The sequence below is a fragment of the Pleurodeles waltl genome, chromosome 1_2 (assembly GCF_031143425.1).
Source record: "Pleurodeles waltl isolate 20211129_DDA chromosome 1_2, aPleWal1.hap1.20221129, whole genome shotgun sequence".
In the NCBI taxonomy this organism is placed as follows: Eukaryota; Metazoa; Chordata; class Amphibia; order Caudata; family Salamandridae; genus Pleurodeles; species Pleurodeles waltl.
In genome coordinates this window covers 1,169,130,688-1,169,151,834 of record NC_090437.1, presented here as the reverse complement: position 1 = coordinate 1,169,151,834, position 21,147 = coordinate 1,169,130,688, and the positions used below count along the sequence as shown (strand labels likewise).

The following is a 21,147-nucleotide window of genomic DNA, read 5'->3' as shown; positions in this document are numbered from 1 at the left end:
ACTTGCTGCGCTCTTTTTTGGAACTCCTTTGGCAAGTGTTCAATAAGGTGTTGCATCTCGTCCCAATGGGCCCTATCATATCTGGCTAGCAAAGCTTGCGAATTTGCAATACGCCACTGGTTTGCTGCCTGTGCCGCCACCCTTTTGCCTGCTGCGTCGAATTTTCTACTCTCTTTATCTGGAGGTGGCGCGTCTCCTGAAGTATGAGAGTTGGCTCTTTTGCGCGCTGCTCCAACTACAACAGAGTCTGGTGATAGCTGTTGTGTGATGTACACTGGGTTTGTTGGTGGCGGTTTATATTTTTTATCTACTCTTGGAGTAATGGCTCTCCCTTTGACAGGCTCTTCAAACACTTGTTTGGAGTGTTTTAGCATTCCGGGCAACATTGGCAGACTTTGATATTGACTGTGCGTAGACGACAATGTATTAAAAAGGAAGTCATCTTCAATGGGTTCTGAGTGAAGGCTGACATTGTGAAATGCTGCTGCCCTTGATACCACTTGAATGTAGCCTGTACTATCCTCAGGTGGCGAGGGTTTTGCTGGATAGCATTGAGGACTATTGTCTGACACTGGTGCGTCGTAAAGGTCCCATGCGTCAGGGTCATCTTGACTCATCCCCGTATGTGTTGGGGGATTGCATCATTGGTGGAGTGGCTACCGGTGATAGTTGTGGAGAGTGATGTGGGGATGGTGGTGGTGTTATTTGTTTAGCCACTTCTGCTTGTGGCTGTTTGTCCTTGTCTTGGAAGGCAAGTTTTCGTTTCATTCTGATTGGAGGAAGAGTGCTGATCTTCCCTGTATCTTTCTGAATAAAGAGCCGCCTTTGCGTGTGATCTGGCTCTATTGTCTGTAATTCTTCTTCAAATCTGTGTGTCTTCATTTGAGAGGACAGTCCTTGTTCCTCTGAATAGGAACTAATTTTCGGTTCGGAGGCCGGATGTTTCGGCATCAAAACCTTTTCTGCTGCTTTTTTCGGCTCCGACAAAATCTTTTTGCTTTTCGGCGTGGTGCCCTCTCGGTGCCGACCAATTTCGGTGCCGCTGTCTCGGTGCTGAATCTTTTCGGAGCCACTCTCTCGGGCCCGAGATTGCTGCGTGCCTGTATCTCGACCGGAGTCAGATGACTTCGACACCAGCTCGCCCTTTTTCGGTGCCGATGGACGGTCACCTACTTTTCGGGTTAAGCCATGGCCTGTTGGCGGTGGCGTCCCCTGGGCTTTGGCAGTCTTTTCATGAGTTTTTTGTTTCGACGTCTTACTCATGGTTTCCGGCGTTTCTTCGGGATCGACCTCCTCCGAGTCCGAATCCTGGATGGAGAATGTTTCTTCCTCCTCCTCGAAACGCCCTTGTCCTGTAGGCGCCGACGCCATTTGCAGTCTTCTTGCTCTTCGGTCCCTGAGTATTTTTCTCGACCAAAACGCTCGACAGGCCTCACAAGTATCCTCCTTGTGTTCTGGTGACAAACACAAGTTACAGACCAGGTGTTGATCTGTATATGGATACTTGTTATGGCATTTTGGACAGAAGCGGAATGGGGTCCGTTCCATCAGCCTTGAAGAGACACGTGGCCGGGCCGACCAGGCCCCGACGGGGATCAAAAAAAAACCGAAGGGCCACCGGAGCTCTTCTCAATTCGGTGTTGATCTGTTGTAACTAACCCGATACCGAACGCAAACAATACCGACAATTTTTCCGAGATTCTAACTAACTTTCCGACCCGAAACACGGAGCGAAAAGGAACACGTCCGAACCCGATGGCGGAAAAAAACCAATCTAAGCTGGAGTCGACGCCCATGCGCAATGGAGTCGAAATGGGAGGAGTCCCTCGGTCTCGTGACTCGAAAAGACTTCTTCGAAGAAAAACAACTTGTAACACTCCGAGCCCAACACCAGATGGCGGGATGTGCACAGCATGTGTATCTGCAGCTACACATGCCATCGAACAGAGGGTTACAAAAGTACACCTTGCCCCAGGATAGTGAGGCCTCCTTACATCCATCATTCCATGGTGTTTTTGAACATTAGCATGCAAGCATAGGGCATGCATAGTCAAACTAGGTTGGGAAAGTGACATATCTTCATTATTCGGGCACAGACTTTAAGCATGCAAATATCAGAGCATTCTAAATTGTCTGCCAGCAGAACATATCTGTAGGTCAAATCATACGATGAGCAAGGGCAATCCATATCCCAACCATCTGTGATTATGTGCATATCACTTTAATGGCACCCCTAACAGCATCCTATATTTTCATATAAAAAACCCTTTAAACATTTTCACCTCTATGGACACCTATATTATTCATGGTACAGCACACCCTGTCAAAGAAATACTAATCCAGGCCTTTTCGTGTCAGGCTCTGAAAATCTGAAATTACCTTAAATTCTCACACTGTACTAGAATTTGCTAAGCTCCTACCAGGGTCTGAACATTTATCTATTTTATGCCTAAAGGTTGAACAGTTTTCCCAGCTCTACTTCCCTGTGTCCTACATATGCTGGTTTAATGTGCACGGTTACCTCTGAAGGACTCCTCTGCCCACAGGCTAGGTGTGTGCTATGCAAATATCTGTAATAAATAACACATTATAGTTCATCATGGGCCAGATTTGATAATACACACACACACACACATATATACACACACACACACACACACATATATACACACACTTATTACGTACTGGCGGTTCGCCAGTAGGTAGTTATAGTTAGGACCATATTTCCATTTAAAAAAGCTTCTTTTGACTTGCCTACATCTTTGGCGCCGTTTTACGAATCTTCACAAACTTTTCTAAAAAAAAGTGTTCCTGAGAATCTTTATGCACAGGGGAAGTTTTGGGGTGATCCTTCAAGCAGTGGCCAAGAAAAAGGGAAGGGTGGGGATTTCGGTTAAAAAAAAAATATAAAAAAAAAAAAAAAATTCCCCCATTAAAATTCCCATGGGGTTCTGAAACATCACTACAGCCCGAACTGCTGAACAGAATTACACCAAATTTGGCTAAAGGTAGATTTTGGCCCTGAAAGAAACCTTTGGTGTAAATCCGTTCAGTAGTTTTTGAGATAATAAAAGAAAAAGAAATATAGATATCTAGAGGTGCGAAAGCTTCACGAATACTCCCTACTTCGTGTAGGGATCTGATTGGCTGCAAACACTTCAAGCAAGTGTTGGCTGCCATCTTGAGACTCTGCTTCAGCCGAGTCCCAAAAAAAAAAAAAAAGATGAAAATAACAAAATGAAGGGTAGGGACACCCTGACCCCTTAGCTCTCGTGCTGGGGTCCCATAGGGCAATTCAGCACTTTTTTTAAAATTATTATTTTTTTAACTGTTGCTGCAAATTTGTGACAATATTGCAATTTTGCAGCAAATAAAGCGTGGTCTCCCGTGCTCGTTTTATGAAAGCCCCCGGGTGTGCCAGGGCCCGGGGGCATATCAAAAATAAAGAAGGGGGGTGCGTGGGCTTATTCATGCCCCGGGGACCGCCAGCTTCTTGGGGCTTAAATCAAATAGTAAGAGGGCGGCCATGCCAGCCCCCCCAGGGACTACCACCTCCCTGGGGCAAAATCTTTTAATATAGTAGGAAGGATCCTGCAGACCACTCCCACCCCCCTCCTTCCCGGGAACCACCACTTCACTTCCCCGGGGCTAACACTGTATTATATGCGGGATGCGCCGCCCCAGGGAAAGCAACCTCCCCGTGGCTCAAATAAAAAATGATAGGGTGTCTGTTGTGGACCACCAACCCCGGGAACCACCACCTTCCCAGGGCTAACTTAAATTTTGGCCCTGGGGACTGCCACCCCCCGGGGCCGGCTCCGGCTATGTCCCGGGGTGCCCACCCCGGGGACATAGTTGTTTGCTCTGACTTAGCTAGAGCTTTTCCAGCTCCTGCCGAGTCAGAGCAAACACAACTCCGCTCTCAGCAAGCAACAGCTTTCAAACAGCTCTTGCTTGCTTGGAGTGGAGGTTTTCTCTGTTTCCCTGCCCGCAGACGTGTGCAAGGAAACAGAGGTAACAACTGCTCCCACAGACAGAGAGATGCATGTTTAGCAGCTCCCTGTCTGTGACAGCAATGCCGGCTCCTACAGGAGGTAGGAAGCCAGCTGGAACCACGTGGGCATTCAGGCTCCCCCATAGCTCCCAACTGTGGTGACTAGGTGCCCTGGAGGGCACCCAGGTGACATGACTGAGCCCCGCGGATGGGGTTTCCGGGGGCCAAAATTAGCAGGTAAAGGGGAGCTGTGCAGCTCCACCCTAAAAAAAAAATATATATATTATAGGGCTGGGCCTTAGGGGATGGGTTCCCCGGGAGCTGATTTCGGCCAGGGAGGGGGCCACGCAGCCGCCCTTAGCCATTTAATAAAGGGCAGGCCCGAGGTCCCTAGGGCCCCTCTCCTGCACACTGGACATTCATCCAATGAGAAAACCCTTACTAACCAGTAGAAAATACTCCAGTAGGATAGGCCGAGCACAGCAGTGGTTGGATTAATGTATAGTAATGGAAATTATTTTACGTTAAAAAAATACAGAAATTAGACAATTCTACACAACTTTCCTTTTCGAATCAGCTTGATGCCAGTCTTTGGCCAGGTCCTGGGGCTTTTCAGGACTAATAAAACAAGTATTAGCAGCCATCACCATTGATCTTTAAATTTGGGTGGACGACTAGCAAGTCTCAGTTCCTTGTCTCCAGTCCTCCTTTTTACTGCATCCAAACAGTCTGTCAAAAACACATTTATGTTTTCACATCCCATGATGACAGGTTTCCTGGCAGCCTGCAGGATTGCCTCAGTCTCAATGTTCAGATGGTTTATCATTATTACTTTGTGAAGTGGGACTCACAGAAGGGTGTTCAGGAACTTAAGTTCCATACTCAACTGATGCTTCAGAGATCCCAAAATTTAAGATAGCAATTAATCCAGTCTTCAAATAAGGCTCTGTACTCCTGCCCTCCGCTTTCTGTGAAAGCTCTAATATCTGTGTGTTGGTAGCAGGAGCTTCTCTCTGCTTCCTTTGCCTGTAGTTCCAGTTTCACAGTGGTGTCTTACAGTTTATTCTTGGGTTTGCAACCTACTGACCTCATCGACTGTGGAGGTGTCTGAGGCTTCATCTAGCACAACTTATTTAGATATTTACAAATCAAGTAACTGAACATAACCCAGTGCTATACGCAGTTGAGGATAAGGTGAAAATGAAGGTACAATATTCTCAAAATTACAAATATCGCACACATATTTTAGGCACACAAATAATGATCTGGACACAAGCAGAGGGTTTGGCCCACAACCTGCAGCCAGACTTTGGCTGCACACAAAACGCTCCTATTGGGGTGAAAGAAGTTTTGTGATCTGCACAGCTAAAGCATGGAATACCTTACTCATCCATGTTAAATCCATGAACAATATGCATCCATTCAGAAAAGCCTTGAAAACATGGCTGTCTGGCAATCAATGAGTTCTCTCTCAATCTGTTATAGCAGAGTTAGTGCCAAGACACCTACGGGTATTCGAGCTCTCTAGAAATATTTACAACATAACTAGTTTGGGATGGTGAATTTCTGGGTCTGCTGCACATGTGCCTAATTTTCATTAACCACTATAATCGCACGTCCACAAACCCAAATGTGTGTTCTTCATGTGTGTAGTGATGACTAGATACAGGTCTGAGACCTTAAACATCTTTCTGCAACTAAAATTGTCAATAACAATCTGAGATGTAATCCATGATGTTATGTGCGAGGTCATGAGCAGCTATGACAGGGTTCGAGTTATGATTTCTGCAGCTTGCCATACCTTGGTAATTACAAGGTATTATAGATATTGCAATCACAGGCAGAAAAGTAACCCATAACTTACCTATATGAAAGCCGTTTAATTAAATATTCCACTATGTCACACACATATGACCAACTGTTCACTGCCTTCAGCAGCGTAAAATATCACCTGGACACAGCCTTCAGCCACCCCAGTACCCAGGCTCTACCCAATCCAAAGTAGCTATGACAGTGCATAGTGACCATTCATTCAAGTCAAGCGTAGGCTTTAGCTGGGCGCAATAGATCTGGGCATATGCCAAGCCCTGTGCACAGCCTATATCCCACCCAAACAAGCTGCACATGCCACAAGGCCATGTAAGTGTCCCATTATGGTAATTTTTTACCCTAATTGCGAGTTCACAGAACAAACTAAGAACATCCTTTAGCAGTACAGTGTGTACTGGGAAAATGTGGCCTATAGCCACTCCTTGTGCCCCAAGATGAAACTGAAGATGCCATTTGAAATATCAATGATGTACTATGCAAGATCGTGCACAGGTAACAGGAGTAAAGTGACCATAACTTACATTGAAACCACAGCATCATCTTTACTGATGTTAAGGCATTTCGGAGATTTTATAAACCAACATTAATTTGTTATAATATACTGTTACAAGGCCAGTCCAAAGGAAACTAACTTTGTGGAGCAGACTGTCCTACTCTGCCCCGTCTGGGGTCACCCATTCATAAAGTATAAATAACACAATGAAATGTGTTTGACAGTATGAAACAAAAGTTAAGATGATATAGACATTAACATTGTAAGTTTAGGTCTTAATACTGGAAAGTAGTGTTTGTTGCAAATGCTACTACCAGTCAAACCAAGTGCTACTAATTTATGGATGTATGCACATGTATGTAAAGTGTGAACATAGATGAGAAGCAATGGTGCCCGATATTGTCAATTTTGAAATGGGGAGTACATAAAGGTGGCACACTCCATTGATTTTCGACATGAACAGAGTAGCCTGGACGTATTCTGATATACTATTCATCAGTTCCTAAAATGGACTCTGTTAGCTGAGATGTCTTTGCACGGCTAGAGTACCCTATCCTTTCTCGTTTTGGTCCCAACAGTAACAGTTGCTTTTGCTATGTTGAGGGTTGGCTACTGTGTATTTGCTTTTTATAGAGTCAATATGTACATAAGATTTGCTTTTCCTAAACTGAAAAGCCATCTGCTCTCCTCATTTGTGGGATTAATAACAGTATCTCAAGTTTTTTTTTTTTTTTGTAATGCCACGATGTGCAGCTTGTAGAAATTGCTAAGCATCAGCTTTTTTGAAGCACATAGACACTATCTGCAAAGAACAATCCGCCTGAGCTGAGACAAATCAGCACCGAACTGTAAAATATGTGCATCACTGAAGAATATGGCATTGCAGGCTAACGTATGGGGTTCCTTCTAAAATGATTAACCTATAAGTAGTCACCAGTTTGGATATGTTTTGCCTACTTTCCATTCGTTAGTGGCCAACCGGGGAAGGAGGTGTACAAGAAATAACCCTCTACACCTTCCTGTAACATGCACTATTGTAAATGTGAGCTGGATGAAGGATTACATGCTTCAGGAACAAAACATGTTACATAAAATAATATATAACATCAGAGCAATGTGGTGAATAGTAAGAAGATACCCCAATAAATTTGCTTTTAAAGTAACATCCCTTACGTATATTACTAAAAATATATTCCTATTTTATATACATGAAAATCACCAAAGAACATCTTGATAACAAGAAGTAGTTACTCAGAAATGTGTATTCTAAACTGAGTGCAGCACAGGAGGACCTTTCATTTAAGCAGACCCTTAAAAAGAAAGTCAAGAAATGTGCAGAACCTGAGAATAACTGGTCGGATGATAGGAACCATTCATTTTAGAAGAGTATGCAGTGGATTAAAATCTGTAGAAAACAAGCATACTCACCCTCGTTCTCTATTTCGGAGCTTCCTGTACTTAAGGATTTCCACCTATCTTTGGCTCTGGATAGACAAATATCAAAGAGTTCTGAAAAATAAAGCAAACTGTTATTCGATAATGTGCTTTACGGTAATATTCAAAGAATTGAAGCAAAAAAACATCAATTACATCTATAAATTTCCACAAACTTACCAGCAGTGATATTTAATTCATTGCCTATTGCTAAACTCCACACTTTCCCTCTTACACTGGGAGGAATTCCTTGCCACCACAAATCACGAACTCTTCGAGAACAGCACCTAGTAAATTAAAGCAGATGGATAAATTGACAAACTTTTCACACTGGTGTTTTACCAATTCAGGTTAGTGCAACAATTTACTTAAGGTTACCTGATAACATACTAAATTTATGAGGTACTCTGCCAAAACAGAATTCATTTAAAAATTCAGACGAATGTGGAAGTTACCAATTAGGTTGGATAATTAGTGAGAATAGTGATCATGGATATAGGCAATAATAAAATAAAAAATAAAAAAACACAGTGCATCTCGTTTTAATAGGTGAAGTTTGTGAAAGATGGTTAAACTGACAGAAGAGGTGCTTAGGGAAACAAAGTGATACCAAGGCAAACATAGGGCGCAAGGTCATGTGTTTCACAGACATAATGGGGAACCGGTGATAGTTGGAATGGAACATGTGTCAACAAAAAGTAAATACCGCAGGGAGGATCATTAAGGATATGAAGTGGGCACAGACAGAGAGCAGTAGTTTGGGGGTAAGAAATAAGTGACAGAAGAGGAAACTGGAGTGTGAAGTGGTGGAAGAGAAAACTGGGGTCAATAAGATTTTAACAAACTAAAAACTGAACGAAGAAAGAAATGATTCTGGTGAAAAATGAATGTTAATTCGAGTTATTCACGTCTCAACTTAAAGTACCAGATGGACTGCTTTCTGCTGAAAACCAGAATCTGTCTTTTCCAAACTGAGCTTTAAAGAATTGTTGCCTACCTATTTGTGGGAACCACCAGCAATTATTAAGATTTACAAAAGAACCAGTGGTATGCTGATCAACTAGAATTATTGTCTGAAAGAAATACAAAAGATCTACATAATGAGGCCGCAAGCGAGAAAATGCACTCTTCCAAAATAGATATAAACCATTCAAAGATTTCCATTTAATGCTGATTGAAATAGGAAGGAACTGTACACGCCATCAAGGGCCATCAGATAATGCAATGCCATCTACATGTGAATCGAAGAAGTTGTGAAAAATTCTACCTTCCAATTTTGAATGCTGAGTAAAAATAGTTGTGTCTTCTAACTGTATAGTAAGTTCCCTTAAGTATAAATTGAAAGTAGATGTTGATTGCAGTCTAGATTAGGTTTGACAACTTCTCTTTAAGAATAATAAAGAAACTGTGAGGAGCGTCGAAACTTGAGAATCTTTTCTCATAAAAGGGTGTGGTCAATTATATTGAAGGTAACTAATAAGCAGTGTAGCAGCAGCCCTCTTTCGGATATTTGGGTCACTGGTATGTTGACAGACCACTGCAGAAGCCCACCTGAACCCTCAGCATAATTTGAAATGTGTCCACATAAGAACAAGTTATAAATATCGTCCTGCAAGATAACTGTAAGCAGAACAGAGACTACAACTGTATCATGGAATTATTGATTTACTAGTCTAAAGTCCACATCAAGGAATCTTGAAGCTATATCTCTATCTTTCTATCTATATCTATATCTATATCTCCCTGAACCAAAACACAAGAAACCTAGGACCTGTCTCACCCTAGTAAGGGCTCTTCAGCCACGTAATTTGGTTCCAGAGGCACAGTGAGCCCAGGGCCCACTTCTAACCAACCTATATCCAGCGGATGAGCCGGTAACCAGGGTGAAACCAGTTCTGGGTTGCTTGTGTTCTAGTTCAGGGAATACCTGGCTTGGCAGTTCAGGTTGTACTGTTCTCATTGGAGCAGGGTCAAGACTGATTTGCACATAGCTGGGCTTAAAATGAGGTGGCATGGTGTGGAAAATAAAAATGGACTAGCATGCAGCCCGAGTAATTACCAGTAGCTGAGATTAATTCAAGCACTCCATCCATCACTTTTTTTTATACTTTAATATGTGGGGGTGGGGGTAGGCACCCCCCTTTCCAGGCTGATTTTGCTCCCAGGGACCCCCATACCCTAGGATTATACTTAGGGGAAGGGAGAGCATGCAGGACCACTTCCCTGGCTTTTGCGGGCCCAAGACTCCCTTTACCCGTGGCCTGGCACAATAAAATGTAGGTGCCCGGTACCCACCTAGGGCACCCACCAAACTCGTGGTGGGGGCTGCAGGGGAGCCCCAATGGATCTCCGCATCCAGCAGGAGCCGGCACTGCTCTGGCCCACAGGAAGCAGCTCCCTGTGGGCAGAAGCAATATTTAGATCTGTTTTCCTGCTTGCACCACGGAGCATAGAGAAACCGATCTAAAGTCTGCTCCCAGAGGGCAGAAGCATTTTTGAAGCTCCCACCCCCTGGCAGCAGACTCTGTGTGCTACTATTTGGCAAGAGAAAATACATGTTTCCCTGCCCACGCCGGTGTGGGTAGGGAAACCACTACATGCCAGGAGTGGGCTCCATAGGACATATCACTTGACCCGGTCTGAGGAGCAAGCCTCTCTCTCACTCTTTAAATATGCGGCGGTCCCTGGGAGGATCATGTCCCGGCGGACAAAAATCGACGCATGGAGGGGAGCCACATACTCCTCCCTACATTGCCCTATTGGGAGTTTTTTTTTTTTTTTTTTTTTGTTTTTTTTTTAAAGAGTTCAGGATATCAAGTTCTAAAATGGTGGCCACCACTTTCTGGTTGAGATGGTAGCAGCCAATCAGATATCAGTTTGAGAAGATCCTGATCCGCGGAGCCTCTGCACCCCTACACATACAAAGTTTTTGAGCAATAATCGCTCAAAATGCTACTGAACGGATATACACCAAAGCACAAAAAACACTCTTTCTATACCTGGGCCTAGCCTTCTGCCAAATTTAGCGTCAGTCCGTTCAGTGGTTTAGGTTGCTGCGGTGCCTAAAGTTCCTATGGTAAAATGATTGAGGAAAAAGCGTTTTGGGACCCTCAGTCTCTTGACGTACCACCCCAAAACTTTCAATGTGCAAACTGGCAAAAAAGAGCACTTTGGAAAGTTTTGTGGAAATTCGTCAAACGACACCAAAGTTAATAGCAACAGAAAAAATAAATTTCCTACAGAATCATGTTAGAGAATCATGATCCCAACTATAACTACCCAGTAGAGACTGCAACAGGGTAGGATATATACATACATAAAATACACACATACACACCCACAAACACACATCTTTATATATTTTTTTTCTCTCTAAAAACCAAAGGTTTCAGGGATGTTACAGTTGGGTTCAGATAAAAATTCAGCAATTATAATTGTACTTATTTCAACGAATCGTTAACTTGTACCCCAAGAAAACTATAACTTGCGCTCCTACCATTCAATTTTCTCATCAATAGTTTTATTGGAAATGTTGCAGTGACATTATCAATGACGCCATAGACGATATCATAACTAATCTAATATGTGAGGTAATTAGCGATTTTTTATAATTCCATTACCTAACTGTGAGACAGAGGTAGGGGTGTGTGTGTATGTGTGTTGTTTCAGCACCTCCGGACCTTTTTCACAGGTAATGGGAGTAAAGTGACCAAGTGATCATATATTTGAAACAAAGTGACAAGCTTGAGAAAGGACTAACTCAGTGCTTAGGCTGTAGGTACCATATAAGAATAGTGTTATCTGTATAGTATGATCAAATGGCAGAGTATCACCGGCAAATATTTCAGTCAATTTCTGTTTGAAAATGTAAATCTGTAGTGCTGCATAAATTACAAAATTGATTACACAAATATGAATTGATCACATGCAATAAAAATTGAAATGCCACATCCGCCATTGTGATTCGTTGTCTTAGCCGTCCATGTTACATACATATCATAATTGTGTTGTGAAAGGACTAACTCAGTACTGAGGCTGCAGGCACCATTTTGAAACGGTGCTCTCGGTATAGTGTGTCCAAAAACAAGACTAGCATTGCAGATTATTACAGTCAATATCCATTAGAGACATTCACCAATAGTAAACATTGGGGTGCCCCATCAGTCATTTTAGTCAATGGTTTGTTACCTTAACCATCAATGCTGCATATACAAATCATAATTTCAGCAGGACTAAAGTCAAGTGAGCCAGGAAAGCAGCTGGAGGAACATACCCATACAGGTCTAAATATGTTGTGTGTTTACATCAAATTATATAGCTAAAGGGTATGGTCCACGTGAACAAATTACATCAAAGTAACACACAAGTGGGAAGATTATCCAACCAAAAGATTATTCAAGCAATTTCACTGACAGTAGTTGCGGCTCGATGCAGTGAAAAGCCAGCCTAAGTGTGCATGCTGAAACAACATAAAATCCCCACAAACATTCTCGCCTGTTCACAATGCCATGCACTGACCTGAATGAAAATGAAAATAAAATTGATTAAAAACCATGGTTACTGAACAACCCAAGAAGCAAAGACTGGAGTTGTACCCTTATATACCCCACTGCTGTAAATGTACTGCCATCTCTTCATCTGAGTTCAATCCCTGGGGAATAAGAGTAACAAAATACAGAATATATTTAGATTCAAGTCTTTGCAATTCCTTTTCCCCCCCATCTCCTCCTCTAATGTTCGATCCAATATTATCAATCACCATAAATCGGAGTAGACTGGGATCAGCAGAATAGATTTCAGCAAAGTGTCTCGCCACTGGATATGAGACATCCTTATGTGCAATAGCTCTCGTGTTCCAGCACCCACTTCTTAGCCATATGTATAGTGCTACCCACATACATAAGGTCAAAGACACAGCAGGCAATACACCCTATACTCAGTATTGCAAGAATGGTGTTTTCTGATGCTAAATTCTTTTCAGTATTGGGTATTGTAAATTCCTTTACATCACAGCTTTTTGTACATTCCTTACATTTCCTACTACGGAAAAAGCCTTGTATTGGTTTGGGGGGGATTAGACTCAGTGAAAGTTCTTTATCAAATTATCTTTCAATGATCGGCATTGTCTACAAGCAATCTGTGGATTAGTCCCAATATATTTACGCTAAGTGCTATCAGTATGTAGTGTATGCCAGTGTCTGGTCAATCTTTTTCTTACTTTTGGGGCTTGGTTGGAGAAAGTAGTAATGAATCTTGACAAGTTTCAATTCTTCTTCCAGGGGTTTAGGTTCCAGATAGAGCAGAATATGTCTGGAGACTTGCTTCACTTTCCTAACAGCTTGTTTGATAACTTTACTAGAGTAAACCCCTCTCTCTGAATCTCTTGGTCAACTTTCTTCTCACATTCAAAGGCACTAGGGGAACTACAATTGTGCTTAGCCCTTAGTAATTCCCCATACGGTATACTATCAACCAAGCTTCTGGGATGGGCACTGCTGGCAAAAATAATACTGTTGCCCGCTGTGGGCTTATGAAATAATGTTGTCTCAAGGTGATCACTCTTACCTTGACCTCCACATCCAAGAACTCAACTCTTTCCCTGGTAATGTGACCTGTGAACTGCAGACTGCAGCTGTCATTCAAATGCTTGACAAAAGTCTTGGCAGGAGTCTCTTCTCCTCACCAAATGGCAAAAGTGTCATCAATAAGTCAGACCCATATTACAATGTGATCCGCAAATTCGAGATAGCCATGCAAGGCTTGCTCCTCTCATCCGCCTGCAGCCAAGTTGACGTAGCTGGGGGCAAAACAAGTCCCCATGGCTGTGCCTTTGATCTGTCTTTAAACCTTATTATCTAAGATAAATACGTTATTGTTTAAACAAAACTTCATCATATCCAGAAGCATTTCGGAATGCAGGATTTAGGAAAGAGACCTTGCTTGTAAAAAAATATGAGGCTTATGTCATGTTGCATGCTGGCATAGAGGCTGGTGATATCTAATGTAATCAAGACAAAAGCATCCTCCCAGTGTATACCCTCAATGATGGTAAGGAAATGTCGGGTGTCCTTCAAACAGGCAGGCAGTGCCATAACCAATGGTCTAAGATGATGATCCACATATCTAGAGGTGTTCTCCAGAGGTGACCCTATTGAAGGTACAATGGGTCTTACTGGAGGGTTTGTAGTATTCTTATACAGTTTGGGTAGGAGACATAAAATTGGAAACCTTGGCTTTATTAGATTTAATAAAGAAGTATTCTTTCTACTCTAAAAGTTCCTTGTCCCTCCAATCCACAAGTAATTTACCATAGGTTTGTTCAGCCTGCCTGAATTCCATTCCCCTAGAAATAGTGTAACAAGCCTCATCAGCTTATTGCTTTCTGCCCTCCTTGGGATACATTTCTTTCAACAGTACCACAACATTACCATCTTTGTCCGATTCACCTATTACTATCTCGGGGTCAGACTTCAGCCCTTCCATGAAACTGTTTCTTAGTTCGATTTTTATGTGAATGGCAGTGTGTTTACCTGAGGTGTTTGAAATCTTTGATCACACCCTTTTCAAACACAATAGCATCACATGAGATAATGGGTAGAAAGGTAGGCTTTGGTTTAAATTTACTGGGACAATCCATGCCTAGTTCAACATCAAGGTTAAGCAGAATCAGATAAGGATCTCATGATGGGACTCCCCACCCTCTAAAGCCAATAGCGTGTGCAACAGTTCAATGTCACCAATCTGTAAGTCACTAATAGTTGGAGCAGGTCCTGCCCGTTCTTAATGTTTGGGTTTCAATTCAAATCATTTTTTGAGTTTTAGTTTATGCGTGAAGTAGAACAAATCAGCGCTACTTTGGACAGAATTAAAATCTGTTGAAGGGAAAAAGATAAGCCTAGGAATAACAGATTGGTTTCCTCATCTGGTAAAATAAGTTTAGAAAGATTTACCACATACATGCTGCTTTTATTTAACTCCTTGTCTTCACTCTCACTGAGGTTATCCTTCCTGATTGACTGGTGTTTTGCTTTCCTCTTCTTCTGTCTCCCCTGCCTCATTGATAGTTCTGTTCTGACCTGTGTTCGGTCCTATTTTGGTTCAATAGTTGAAATTGTTTTAAAAACAATTCTCAAAATCCTCTGTTCCATCCGGGCAAGAGTCGTATCTGACATGTCTGTAGCGTTACTATCTGAAAATTCATTCCCTGGGCTGGGTTGATAGTCATTTGCTGTATTATCCTCACTGGTCAGCTCATCATCTTCATACAAGTAATCATATTTTTTATGGAAAGTCAAGATGCACCTTGTTTGGTAGTCTTTATAATCTCAGATGAACTTGCGTTGTTTTTTTATTGGTAATCTCCATTTCCAATTTCTCCAATTCTAAGTTTTTCATGAAATCATCAACCCGTTCCTTTGGTGCCATGTTTTCCAGTTTCTAATTTTCAACTAACAATTGTGCTCTGACTTTTAGTGCATGCTTAATTAGTATGTGCAACAAAAAAGGATGATGGACGGAGTTTTGAAACTTTTCAAACACTCAACCCCAGTCACAGATCTGGGTTTAATCCATTGTTCTTTTGCTCACCATGACAACCCAGTTTGGACCCAGCCTTATTCAAATCAGTCTTGACCTTGCCCCCCTGGGAACAGTCCCACCCGAACTGACAGGCCAGCACCTCCCTGGTCCGGAAACAAGCATCCTGGGACTAGTTTCAGGGTATCACCCTTCATCAGCCAGGCTAGCTTGAATCCAGTGGCACAGTGAGCAAGGGACCCACGTCTGGGCACACCCCTCCCACTTAGGGCAACCTTAGCAACACAAAAGGATGATGGACGGAGTCCATCATTTTATTTTGTGTTATTGCCTTGTGCGCCCTAAGGTTTATTGTGCCTTCTAGAATGTTCTGTTGATTATGATTTTAGCATGTGCTTGCTAGGAACATGCATGGTTTCAGAAAATGCACAAGTTTAAAAAAAGGCATAATAAAATGCGCGGGTTGCTTAATATAGTTATGCACCAATGTATTTTGGAAAGCAGCTCATCCTGTATGCTAATAGAATTTTTTATTATGCAAGCTTAACTTCATGAGGATCCCAATAATTGGCCTACCTGCATGTAGAGTAATTTCCTGTTTTTCTTACACTAATGACGCCCTCATAGCTTTGCTGTCATAAGATTTGGTCTGGGCAGAAATATCTCAGGGAAAGAGAAACTGGATATATGCTGCATAATATTACTCTAAACAGATATTTCAGAATATAAGACTTTGTTGTAGCAGGAATGTCTCAAAAGGTATAGTGAAACTAGATGTACATTATGTGAGCTGCTTTGCGCAATGCACAAATTGAAGAAAACTGATGGATGCATTGCTTTTTTTCCTCCTTGCGAAGTCTTATTTATTGAACTTCGTGCGTTGGAGTTAAACAAGCAATGGGGGCAGACATCTGGATCTCGCGATAAGCTTTGCAAAAGCCCTCATTTAAATGTGGAACTCCAGTTTTCAGTAGTACGTGTAAATACCTGTCATTTGTGAGTGAATTATGGGTTCTTGGAAACAAAATAAAAATATACCAATTTGTGCGTCATTATTTGTCACGAGGCAAGCAGAAGTAGCAGAAGCTTAATCACATTCTGACTGGCTAGGGAACCAGTAATAGAGTTCATGACTCAATGACTTGAACAAAGCAGGTCTATGCAGCCAGGTAATAGCCTCTGTCTGAATGATTTGATCTGCCTGAGGAAGTTGAACATTCTTTTGCATTCTCTAACATGCACTTTGAGGTTGTACTTTTGCTGATAGTTTTCCCAATCGTTATGCTAATGAATTATTCCATTCCTCTGCTTTTTTTTTTTAGCTCCGATTTCTTTTTCTGGAGGTTATTGCCATGTGCAGCCATCCTTCACTATGCCGTTTTATTAGAGGTCATTCGGAACTATGGTCTTTTGCTCCTCAGTCAGTGTATGAAAAGGATGACAAATAGTGGAACACAAGGTTTCCAGACAGGCTAAAATGTGTATTAAATTGTATGTTTTCAATACTCAGGAGTAAAATACTCCTAAAAAAATAAAAAATATTTAAAGTGGATGTTCTGCGAATTAGCAACAAAATAAAAAAAGATTTGGCCCTGGCGGGGTCCCTGTGGCACCCCACCACTAGACCTAGGTGGTCAAGGTATTCCTACCCTGCCCCTTTGTTTTTTGTTTTTTCATTTGTTCTTGGGACTTGGCAGAGTCCCAAGATAGCCTCCACTTCTTGATTGAAGTGGTGGCAGCCAATCAGATCTCAGTATGAGATCGGTTGGATCCGTAGACCGCGATAAGCATAAACCTTTTTTAATTTAATAACTCCAAAACTAGTGAACTGATTTACACCAAATAACAAAAGCACTCTTTCTGCCAAACTTGGTGTAATTTCATTAAGTTGTTCGGCCTGTAATTGTGTCTAAAATGCTTATGGGACATTGCACAGGAAAAACTTATTTTGGTACACCGCCCTCCTTGACGTATCACCTTGAAACTTTCCAAATAGCAGCTGAAGTGACCAGACAACTAGTTTTGAAAATTTCTTGAGGATTCTTCAAAGGGCGCCTAAGTTATTAGCAAAACACTCAGATGGGAAGTTGAGAGTTTCCGGTATCTGGGTTACTCATTCTATGGCTGCGCATGATAAGCATAATGTCGAGCGAGTAGTTGCCAGCCTGGAACATTTGGCATTATTCTGGAACAGATTACCTCTTTCCGTTATGGGCAGGGCCGCTATGGCAAAGATGGTGTTCTTGCCGCAGTGTCTGTACCTGGTCCAGAACTCTCTATATCCGTTGGCTGCCCGGCTCTTCCGTCATTTGGATAGTCTGCTGATCTCTTTGATGTGGGCTGGGTGGCAAAGTAGGGTGGCTCTGCCAGTGTTGCAGAGGAATCTTGAGGGGGGAGGGCTGGCGATTCCTAATATTAGACACTATTACTAAGCAGCACACTTGCAATATGCTGCCAAGCGGATGACAGATACTGATAACTGGGAGAAGAGATTGTTTACAGGAATGTTGGATGGGCGGACCTTGGTGCATATACTGATGTTGGGTAGATCTGACCCCTCTACTCCCTACTTGATCAAGACCACTGCTGAAATCTGGGAGCAGGCAGTTAAACATGTACTCTGATGAGCCCCCTTTGACAGAGAGCTGCAAATATGGGATTTGGCACCCTTTCGGGACATGGAAAAGTGTCTGTAGAGGCTTGGAGACTGGGAGGATGTGAGGTGGCTGGGGATCTTTACCCCAATGGAGAGTTTATCTCTTTCACCGAAGCTAAGGATTTGTCTGGGCCCTGGTCAATTCTTGCAATGCGCAAAAATGGTAAGTGTGACACATGAGATATGGAGTGGTTTTCCAGTAGCCCCTAAGACCTCTGCGGTGTTGAACGGCTTGATTAACTGGGGGGGAGGGGGACGCACTTGATTACCCGGTTTTATAAAGCCCTTCGGGAGGATGAACCAGGTGTGATAAGTGTGGGGCGCAGGGCATGGGAGTATGACCTAGGGGAACCCATAGCGGATGCTGATTGGGATTTGGTTTTGTCTCTAGTGCGTATGGTGTCATGTAATACTAGGTTTAAGTCATTACATTTTAACTTTGTACACAGAACATATCTCACACCCAGTCGAATAAACAAGATTGTCAGGAGCCGCAGAGAGGGATGCCCTTGGTGTGGTACATTTGGTGCTTGCTTCCTTCCTACATCTGGCCTGGACTTGCAGGACAGTATATGACTTCTGGCAGGAAGTGGTAGAGAAAGTTGAGGAGGTTATGGGACTGGGGTTGGAGGCAACGCCGATGACCTGTCTCTGGGAGAGGTGCAGAAACCACATGGCTGGAGCATTCCATATAAACTGGCAGAGCTAGCGCTGGTATTGGCCTAGCGCAGGGTAGCAATTGGTTGGCTGAGCACCCGGAATCTGTTGATCTCCAGTTGGATTCTGGATTTAATAGAATGGGGTGCTGCCGAGGAACAGCATATGCGCATGACACGGAGAGATGAGTGGGCACTCACTGATGTAGCAGCTTGGGGAACCTTACTAGAACGGTTTACAGGTGTGGAAGACTTAAGCTCTGTAGGTAGTACGGAGGATGAGGGGGGTGAGGATACACATTGAACCTTCTGAGCAGGTGACGGCCAACTATGGTTTTGACATGTTTCTGTTTTCTACAAGCTATATAATGTCTGGTCTCATGAGGATATGGACTGGGATGGTGGGATGGAGGACAATTAGTGCAGTGGTTGTGACTGTCTCATGGCTTGGACTTTGTTGAATAATACCCTTTGGTACTGTGATATAATGATAATGTTATGGCTTGCTGGAGTGTTACAAGTTGTTTTTCTTCAAAGAAGTCTTTTTGAGTCACAGGACCGAGTGACTCCTCCCTTTCGGCTCCATTGCGCATGGGCATCGACTCCATCTTAGATTGTTTTCCCCGCAGAGGGTGAGGTAGGAGTTGTTAAAGTAGGGATACTAGAGGTGCCCATGCAATGGAGTAAATGTGTATGTACATAGCGTGTAGTAAAGTCAAAATTATTTACAATTTTAATGCAACTAAAACGGCTAAAGGCTCCCGGGAGGTGGGAGGGCGCATGTGAATCTGCAGCGCAACATGCCACGGACAGATGTACACTGGGTAAGTGACATTTTCCGTTCGACGGCATGTGTAGCTGCAGATACACATGCTGTGCATAGACTACAAAGCAGGGATCTCCCCAAAAGCGGTGGTTAGCCTTTAGGAGTTGAAGTTGTTTGAAATAATGTTTTTAGTACAGCCTGTCCTACTGTGGCTTGTTGTGTTGCTAACACATCTACACAGTAATGCTTAGTAAATGTATGGGGCGTAGACCAGGAGGCTGCTTTACACATTTCTGTCATTGGTATATTACCAAGAAAAGCCATTGTGGCGCCTTTCTTTCTAGTGGAGTGTGCCCTTGGAGTAATGGGTAATTCTCTTTTAGCTTTAAGGTAGCAAGTCTGAATGCATTTAACTATCCATCTGGCAATGCCTTGTTTGGATATAGGGTTACCTGCATGTGGTTTTTAGAAAGCTACAAACAATTGTTTTGTTTTACGAAATTGTTTTGTTCTGTCAATGTAATACATTAGTGCTCTTTTTATGTCTAATGTATGCAATGCCCTTTCGGCTACTGAGTCTGGCTGTGGAAAAAAGATTGGGAGTTCTATCGTTTGGTTTAGATGAAACAGTGATATGACTTTTGGTAAGAATTGTGGATTTGTCCTGAGGACCTCTTTGTGTTTATATATTTGTATAAATGGTTCTTGAATAGTAAACGCCTGTATTTCGCTAACTCTTCGAAGTGAAGTGATAGCTATTAGAAAAGCTACTTTCCAAGTCAAAAATTGTATTCGACAAGAATGCATGGGTTCAAATGGTGGGCCCATGAGTCGTGTTAATACAATATTAAGATTCCACAAAGGTACTGGTGGTGTATTTGGGGGTATAATTCTTTTTAGTCCTTCCATAAAGGCTTTAATAACAGATTCTAAAAAGTGATTTTGAATGTTTAATCTGCAAATAAGCAGATATTGCAGTGAGATTTATTTTAGTGGAAGAGAAGGCCAGATTGGACTTTTGTAAGTGTAGTAAATAACTTACAATGTTTTGTGTGGAGGCGTTTAATGGCATAATTTGATTAGCCTGGCAATAGCAGACAAACCTTTTCCATTTGTTAGCGTAACAATGTCTTGTTGCAGGTTTTCTTGCTTGTTTAATGACTTCCATACACTCTTTGGAAAGGTTTAGGTATCCAAATTCTAAGACTTCAGGAGCCAGATTGCTAGGTTGAGCGATGCTGGATTGGGGTGTCTGATCTGTTGTTTGTGTTGCATTAACAGATCTGGTCTGTTTGGTAGTTTGATGTGGGGTACCACAGATAGGTCCAACAGTGTTGTGTACCAGGGTTGGCATGCCCAAGTTGGTGCTATAAGTATCAGTTTGAGTTTGTTTTGACTCAGTTTGTTGACCAGATAAGAAATGAGCGGGAGAGGGGGAAAAGCGTAAGCAAATATCCCTGACCAGCTGATCCATAGAGCACTGCCCTTGGACTGAGGGTGTGGGTATCTGGACACGAAGTTTTGGCATTTTGCATTTTCTTTTGTTGCAAACAGATCTATGTTTGGTGTCCCCCAGTGGAAGAAGTGATATTATAGGATCTGGGGATGTATTTCCCACTTGTGAGTTTGTTGGTGATCTCGACTGAGATTTTCGGCTAACTGATTGTGAATGCCTGGTACATATTGTGCTATTAGGCGAATGTTGTTGTGAATTGCCCAATGCCAAATTTTTTGTGCTTAGAGACACAGCTGTGACGAGTGTGTCCCCCCCCCTGTTTGTTT

At 42.5% G+C, this 21,147-nt stretch overlaps 1 protein-coding gene across 8 annotated transcripts in view; it reads right to left on the bottom strand.

The window, feature by feature from the left end:
* The window catches only part of TBC1D14 (TBC1 domain family member 14), a 490,570-nt gene that overhangs the window by 102,188 nt on the left and 367,235 nt on the right, over positions 1 to 21,147 (bottom strand). For all 8 annotated transcript variants that reach the window (XM_069203187.1, XM_069203189.1, XM_069203206.1 and 5 more), the window contains 2 exons: positions 7,932 to 8,038; positions 7,746 to 7,826 (listed from right to left, as the gene is read on the bottom strand). In XM_069203187.1, coding sequence (XP_069059288.1) covers positions 7,746 to 7,826; positions 7,932 to 8,038 — 188 coding nt within the window. The remainder of the gene's footprint in view (positions 1 to 7,745; positions 7,827 to 7,931; positions 8,039 to 21,147) is intronic.